We start from the raw sequence: 8,940 nt of genomic DNA, 5'->3' as shown, positions 1-8,940 counted from the left end.
TCCAGCCTCTCTCATGCACTGTAAAAACACTGTGAAAACTTGGGAGACGAAGACTAAATAAACTAAAAAAGTCAAGTTGAGCCAGCAATTTACCTTCACTGTGATGCAATCATGTGATTTATAAAAACCTCACCAGACTGACGCCATCAAACTGCACTAAAGAGGTGAAGATGGTCGTTTTGTGGACTCTTTATTTTGGATAAGTATTTATTTATATATTTATTTAAATAAAATATGCTTGTTAGTTTACAGTTATTTTAGACAGTTAGCATTATACTGTATACATGAGGTCACTGTGTTTCCACTTATTGTTATACTGAGACACCCTGACATTACTGAGGTGAGCTTAGCCAATGTTAGCCATGTTACCGCTCTGTGGTATTATCTAGTGTGTTACCTAGCTAGCGAGCTAAACTTTCAATAACTGTATCTATCTTTTTTCTACGGTGGCCCTGAAGTGCAAAACAAATTAACAAAACTGAAAACAAAATAACAAAACCCAAAACAAAATAACAAATTCAAAACCAAATTAACAAAACGGAAAACAAAATAACTAATATCTGACTGGCCAAGAAGTGTTATACAAATTATCAAAACGGAAAACAAATTAAAAACAAAATAACAAAACAACAAAACTTCCCCCCTCCAAAAAAAAATAGTTTTGGTTTTGTAATTTTGTTTTCGGATTTGTTAATTTGGTTTTGAATTTGTTAATTTGTTTTCCGTTTTGTTAATTTGTATTGCACTTCTCGGCCAGTCCGATACAAACCGGAAAAGGTAGGTATAGTTAGCGAATGAAATGCTTACCACTGATTGGACGAGACATCTGTATATATACAGAAAGTAGGAACTTGTTTCTTTATCTTTGTTTCTTGTGTGTTCTGCTTCACTTTAAACTATGATGGCCGTGAAGTGCAAAAAAATTAACAAAACTGACTTCAGGGCCATATTTAAAACCACAATAATGTTTGCACATTCATACACACAAATCTACCGCTACTACAGTACTTCCTGTATATCTTGAGTGACAGATGTTTCGTCCAATCAGCGGTAAGCATTTCATTCGCAATCTATACCTACCTTTTCCGGTTTGTATCGGACTGGCCGAGAAGTGCAATACAAATTAACAAAACGGAAAACAAATTAACAAATTCAAAACCAAATTAACAAATCCGAAAACAAAATAACAAAAACAAAACAACAAAACTGCCCCCCTCCAAAAAAAAAATAGTTTTGGGTTTTGTTATTTGGTTTTTAATTTGTTTTCCGTTTTGTTAATTTGTATTGCACTTCTCGGCCAGTCAGATATTAGTTATTTTGTTTACCGTTTTGTTCATTTGGTTTTGAATTTGTTATTTTGTTTTGGGTTTTGTTTTTTTGTTTTCAGTTTTGTTAATTTGTTTTGCACTTTAGGGCCACCGTATTTTTCCCCACTTTGCCTTGACTTTTGCCCATCAACAGCGTCATGCTCCACCCCAGCATGCATGGCCGCGCGAGCGCTCAACCAACAAAAGTTAGAGAAAAATCAGTTAATTAACAGTTAAGAAGCTTCAGTAATCAGTAAGTTAAGTGATATTAAAAATGTCTGTGTTAGTTTGGCTTCAGAGTCGCTAATGCTTATCTACAAGTATTATATCGATTAACTTATCTGTATGAAAAGCGAATCGATTAGATACCCGGTTAATTTAAACATCACTCCAAATATGTAGTTACTCCTGAGAATGATTTATGTTAGACCTGGAGAGACACGCCTACCTCAGATTCACATGCTGAGAAACAAACTCTTGTTGCCATAGTCTTTTTTTTTTTTGATGCCTGACACATTGAGGAGAAAAAAAAAAACTTCATCTTTGCTAGTTTTTAAAAATGGTTATTGTAATATAAAGGAATCAATACGATACCGATAAGCATCTGGTGTTATCCAGGTATTTTACTGACCTTTAAGCAAGATAGAACTAGTATTTTCCTGCTCACGGCAGATTACTGTTTTAACTTTGACTAGTTTTGAAAGAATAAAGTAAATTTGTGTGTTTTAATAGTTCGGGTATTGTTAGGCCAACTTGTTTTGTCGAAAAAACAATAACTTGAACAAACCACATGAATGGGCTAAAATGGGAGACAACTTTTGAGTAGATGGAAAGATGGTCTTAGTCAACCCTAGAGAAAAGTAATTAATTACCCACAACCCACAACTAATACTACTTAAACTGATAAAATTTTTGTATTACAAGTTGAGTCTGGTACACGTGAACTGGGTACATGTTGTGTCAACTAAACAGCAATGTAATAAATTCCTCTTCACTTAAAAGAGCTGTTCAACTTGTTACTGAAAGTTTTTACGTTAAGATAGCTTTTTTTCATTTTATTTACAGTGCAGCGACCTTTGATCTGGAAATTTGGGTTGAGTATGTACACTGTTTACAGTCAGGCACATTATGCATACCGTGGTATATAAATACTCTAATAGTGTGTATGTTTTCCTCAGAAAAAATACATAAATATATGTATATTGTAGCGTTTTACCTCCGGAAAGGACATTGGAGAGACGAGTGAGCTCAATTGCTGCCCAATGCAATGGCTGGGAGTACTTTATTTTGCACACACATGTATAGCATGAGCAGCACATTCACACGAGAACCTACATCCAATTTAGCCTTAGCAGAAACTGGAGCACATTCAACAGGTCACACACACACACACACAACATGGCCGAAGCCACTAACCCAAACACCCTTCCCCAACAGGATGAACACACAGCAACCCCTCCCGGAAGGCATGATGGTCGCCAGACGAAGCCCCGCCTACGCCACAATATATACATACACACACACACACACACACACACACACATACACACACACACACAGTATGTGCCAAAATATATAATATTTATTCTCAGTGATTTTCATTGGCTGATCTCTCATAACATCATTCTGTGGGATGTCCCTGAGTATATAGTCAGTGAGTCATAGTTCTAACGCCAGTCTGTGTTTGTTTCTCTCGTGAGCTTCCCTGAAACACAGGTATGTACCATTTACATTTTCACTAGTAGTCTTGAATCTTAAACAGAATGCAGATGTTTTCACATTTGTTATTGATTTGTACATTATACAACATTATAGCATTATAAAGGCATCAAAGCTAATCGCAACTAGCCAAGTTTTGTGACATTTCTGACTCCAAACAAAATCATTAATATTGTCTAACAAAAAAAAAAACTTCCTTAATTTAACATAGCAAGAGAAAATGTTAAAAATCACAATGAATAAAAAAATAATTAAACTATTGACCATTTGTGCCATGGATTTATCATTACATTTTCTCCTGCAACACACACAAACTGAAACACCCTCCATAATAACCCGGACTCTGGACATTTCCTTCCATCCATACACACAAAGATCCATTTTTTATATATACTGTATATAATTTGTATGTATTGTGTTTTTTTTGGTGCACCTTTTTGGTTTGTTTTGTGTCACTTAATACACTTTGGGTTTTGGTTAAGTTGTTGTTTGTCTGTTTTGGGGTTTTGGTTAAGTTCTGGTTGAACTAGGCCTACACCGCACCAAAAGTTAGATTCCAGACCCCTTTTTAGTGTAACTAGGTTTTAATACAAAGCGAAAAAAATTACAAACACTGACATGTGAAAAGTAAAATAATTGTATTTTTGTATTAATTGTATTGTATCTCTTATTTAAACAATGGAGGTGAAGATTGTTTATTGACTCAGCTTTAAATTATATTATTGCACATCAATTTTCTGTTGGGATCAATACATAATTTACTGAACAATTGTTATATAGTTGATTTATATACCAACTATAAACTATATAACAGATGTTCAAATAGACCTCAAGAATAATATTTATTGACTTCACAGGTCTTTTCAGGATTTTCAGTTTAAACTTCAGCACACATTATGGCTACTAGGTAAGTAAACAGTTAGAACATTTTAATGTGATGTAATATTTTCTAAATACAAAATTATGTACTTTGAGAAAATGAACAAATAACAAATATATACACTTAGCAAAAAAATAAACGTCCCTTTTTCAGGACTGTGTATTTCAACAATAATGTTGTAAAAATCCAAATAACTTTATAGATCTTCATTGTAAAGGGTTTAAACAATGTTTTCCATGCATGTTCAACTAACCATAATCAATTAATTAACATGCACCTGTGGAATGATCGTTAAGACCTTAACAGCTTACAGAAAGTCGGCATTTAAGGTCACAGTTTTAAAAACGCAGGACACTAAAGAGACTTGTCTACCGACTGTGAAAAACACCCAAAGAAAGATGCCCAGGGTCCCTGCTCATCTGCGTGAACGTGCATTAGGCATGCTGCAGGGAGGCATGAGGACCGCTGATGTGGCTAGGGCGATAAATCGCCATGTCCGCACTGTGAGACGCCTAAGACGGCGCTACAGGAAGACAGGAAGGACGGCTGATCATCCTCGCAGTGGAAGACCACGTGTAACAACACCTGCACAGGATCGGTACATCCGAACATCACACCTGCGTGACAGGTACAGGATGGCCACAACAACTGCCCGAGTCACACCAGGAACACACAATCCCTCCATCAGTGCTCAGACTGTCCGCAATAGGCAGTCCATGAGGAGGAGATGCACTGCAGTACTTCAAGCAGCTGGTGGCCACCAGATACTGACTGGTACTTTTGATTTTGAGCCTCCCTTCATTCAGGGACACATTGTGAAACATTTTTAGTTTATGTCTTCTGGTGTTGACTCTTTTAGTGTTCATACAAATATTTACACATTAAGTTTACTGAAAGTAAAAACAGTTAAAAGTCAGAGGACGTTTCTTTTTTTGCTGAGTATATATTATAAGATTTTTATTTTTAGAAAAGAGCTTTGGCATAATGTACCAGGAATTTTTTTAAGTAATGTTTGAGACAGCACAAATCTAAACAGAAAATGTCATAAAACAAAAATAAATTTTAATAAATGTTATTTATGTTAAACACCTACAGTATTAGATTACAAGCAGCATCAGAGGCCGTACGTGATGTAATTAAGAAGAGTCAATTAATATCCTCCTCTTCTGAAGATCCACCTTCACGATATCGTCTCCTCACAACCAGAACTAATCTAAATGAGAATGACTCAGTAAGAAAATGGACATTTGGACAACGAGACAGCAACATGAAAAACAAAATCCTTCTGATGGTTGGAGAAACTGGTACAGGCAAAACTACTCTGATCAATGCCATGGTGAATTATATACTCGGTGTGAAGTTTACAGATGAAGTGTGGTTTGAAGTTACAGAAGAGGAAGGAGATAATCCCACGTCAGATCAGTCACAAAGTCAAACAAGTCAAATCACTGTGTATGAGGTCTTTGCCAAAGACAACGCAACCTGTTTTACCATCATTGACACTCCAGGTTATGGAGACACCAGGGGAACAGATGTGGATAAAAAGATCGCTGAGAATCTGTTCAAACTGTTTCAGAGTGACACTGGAGTAAAAGAAATCGATGCAGTGTGTCTGGTAGTAAAGGCATCTGAGAATCGACTTTCTGACAGACAGCAATACATCTTTGATGCAGTTTTGTCCTTATTTGGTAAAGACATAGAGAACAACATTGTCATGTTTATCACTCACTCAGATGGATTACCTCCAGATAATGCTCTTAATGCCATCAAGAAAGCAAGGATTCCCTGCAGGAAAGATGAAGAAAATGAACCTGAGCATTACTTATTTAACAATCGGCAAACTGAGAGGAGGATCAAAAAGTATAACAGAGCTCTTCAGACAGCTTGGGAACTAACAGAGGAGAGTTTAAATGATTTCTTTGACTCACTGAAAGAGCAGAACAGAAAAAGCTTAAAGCAGACTGAAGAGGTTCTGAAGGAGTCCAAACGACTTGAAGCCTGTATTACTAATCTACAAGACCGTATTGACTTTGTGGAACGCAAAGGGAAAGAACTGGCTCAGATCCAGAAAGCACTTGAGGAAAATCAAGAGAAGATTAAGAAAAATGAAAACTTTACTTTTAAAGTCACCACATCTTTCAGAGAAAAAGTACCTATTGAAAATGCTTCATGGTGGAACAGGAAGGCTACCAGTTGTTCTGTCTGTCAGGAAAACTGTCATGAGTATGGCTGCTGGGCTGCGATAGGTGCTTCACGGTGTTCTGTCATGAAAAATGACCACTGCACTTCATGTACAGGTAAATGTCATCACAATAAACATGTCAAAGAGAACAAGAAGTATGTCACACGCAGCAAAGACACCGTAATGAGTTATAATGAACTTATAAAGAAATATGAAGGGAACAATGTATCTGAATCAGATACCAAGTTTGACACAGAATCATTTAAAAATGTCAGAGAAGACTTGGAAAGCAACAAGAAAGAGAAAGAGGAAAAAATAAATATAGTGAAGAGATTGAAAGAAGACATCGACAAGAATGAAAAGCAAAAAGCCGACCTGATAGAAGAAGCGTACACCGCCATCATAAAACTGTGTAAGATTGCTTTAAAGTCAGACTCTGCTTTCATTGTTCAGACTATCGACTTCTTGATCCCTCGAGCTGAGGAAACTGGAAAAGATGTAGTTGCTTGTAATCTGAAAAAGCTGAGAGAACTTAAGCCTGAATCAGAGGAAACAGTTAATGCTGCGGCTGGATATTTCAGTAGACTAATGAATGCTTTAACTAATAAAAAGTGAATATAAAATATTTAATATGGCCAGGAAACATGCAAAGAAGAAGAAATTGTAAGCATATCTAAATTAAGAGTATAATTGTAGTGTTATTAGTAGTAATATAATAGTAGTGTTATTGATGTAATAGAGTATGCAGGAGAGGTTTCAGTCAAGTAAAAATGTTTTTGCTGGTACAAAATAAATTCATGAGATTAATCATGGCCATATAGCATGTAATACATAAACCATTATGAACATGCAGTTGTTTGTTTAACTAATAAAAGGCATTGTGCTTATTTAGAAATGCAATTAATAGTTTGCTTTGGTTTGGTAATGCACATTAAATGCTTGGAAAGCCCCTTAAATGAATGTATTTAAGCTGCAACAAAAAAAAGAAAAAAGAAAACATCATTACTTGTCAATCTATACTGTTCATGGATTGATGTCTTTTATCTTGATTTACTTAAATAGCTTTATTTTGTATTTCAATAGCACCTGTATTCTCTTTGTAAATGCCTATTTCTCAGATTTTCTCATTAAATATATCTGCACTGAGCCTGAGTCGCCTCTTTCTGACACAAACATTGAATAATACTGCAAGTAATTCATAATCCTGATAAATACCACTACTGCATACCATTATTATTATTATTATTATTATTATTATTATTATTACTGCTTAAAGAAGATGGAAGATATAAAAAATTTGCTATAAAATTATAAAGCTAACAATTCCAACGCTTTTAATCAGAAAACATTTTGATCATAGTAACAATACTTCGAACAAAACAAAACTTAAAATGTCCTCATACACTTATGTTTTTAACGGGAAGAAAATCACAGCTTTAAAACTAGTAGGGCTTGATTTTATTTTATACTGCTTTTAAACCTTATGTTTATCAATGCTCTAATTTACTACTCTAAAGCATTTATTTATTTATTTATTTATTTATTATTATTTATCTATTTACATTAATTGTTAGATTACTTAAGTATTTAACACTCAGGAAGTCAGAACACGGTTTTTTAAACCCAATCACACTGTAATAGCGACATCAGTTGTCAAGGAGCATAGCCTTTGATGCTTACAGTAGCAACAGACACTGTTAGACACTAGCCCCAAAAGCTGAAAGTGAGCTTCTACACAATCAAAGCAACTTAATGCCCAGGTCAATGGTGAGACAATAGTAAAATTGGTAAATCATCATAAACATCATCTGATTGTAGCAGTTCTTAGTATTCATCAAATACAACCTCAGCTGAATATCAACATATAACTTTTATTTTTTTCATTGTACCATTATTTATTTAACAAAAATGAAAAAACAAAATCAAAAATAAGTAAGCAATTTTAAGTCCCCCCTCCACAGGATATATAACTTTTTTTATTGTGCCATTTTTTATTTAACAAAAATGAAACAAAAAACAAAAACATGTAAGCAATACTAAGTCCCCTCTCCACAGGATATAAGGATATACAGTATAAATGCTACAGTATAACCCATAGTCTTTTTGTTGTTCCATAATTCACAGGTCTTTAGGTGGCACTGTTGTCACATTTTGGGTTGGATCACTTCTGTCTCCTCCACCAGGTCACCTATAGGTTAAATTTACCAAATAAAAACAGCAATAGATATTATTCATTTATAAAAATCATACTGAATAAACAAGAAAAAAAAAGAATTAAGCTATTGATCATCTGTGCCATGGTCAGATGAATGGTCCTCTCAGTCTGCTTATTTATGATTAGTAACAAAAGTTACCTACAGTAGTACAGCCTCCAGGCTGGTGGTTTTAATTTTATGGTATAATGATAAAAAATGTAAGGAATATATTTTATCATAAAATTGTAGATGTTTTTTTCATTTCTTTTGCCTGTGTATACAGGCGACTGTCACTTTACCATGTTTTTGTCCCATAACTGCTTGTCCATGAGATAGACAATCGCAACAATCTTAATGGGTCTACATTAACATGCTAGCTCATGCATAAAGTTATTGTTATGGAAGGCCAGTATTTACTAAGCACCATGTAGCATATATGGATTTGTTATTAATTTAAAACAAAAGTAAACAAAGCGGACAGTTTTACAGCTTCATCCCGAGTTGCGGGCGGGGGGGACCACCAAGTTACACTTTGACACTTTTGTTGACCTCCAAAGCACATGCCTTTCAATGAACAAGGGCATGGACACTATTTTAAACCACCTTAAAAGTGTGCCAGTAGGGCGAAAATATTTACTCAGTATCTTTTATTTCTCT

The 8,940-nt window shown here is 34.9% G+C and overlaps 1 protein-coding gene across 1 annotated transcript; it reads left to right on the top strand.

The window, feature by feature from the left end:
* Nucleotides 1-2,966: 2,966 nt before the first annotated feature.
* Nucleotides 2,967-7,016, top strand: LOC128527908 (uncharacterized). Its single transcript, XM_053500565.1, has 3 exons — nucleotides 2,967-3,023; nucleotides 3,884-3,933; nucleotides 5,008-7,016. Exons 2-3 carry the CDS (start codon nucleotides 3,923-3,925, stop codon nucleotides 6,701-6,703), a joined length of 1,707 nt encoding a protein of 568 aa, XP_053356540.1. The 5' UTR covers nucleotides 2,967-3,023; nucleotides 3,884-3,922; the 3' UTR covers nucleotides 6,704-7,016.
* Nucleotides 7,017-8,940: the final 1,924 nt, after the last annotated feature.

The sequence above is a fragment of the Clarias gariepinus genome, chromosome 1, assembly GCF_024256425.1.
Source record: "Clarias gariepinus isolate MV-2021 ecotype Netherlands chromosome 1, CGAR_prim_01v2, whole genome shotgun sequence".
Lineage (NCBI taxonomy): Eukaryota > Metazoa > Chordata > Actinopteri > Siluriformes > Clariidae > Clarias > Clarias gariepinus.
This window is presented reverse-complemented; position numbering and strand designations above follow the sequence as displayed.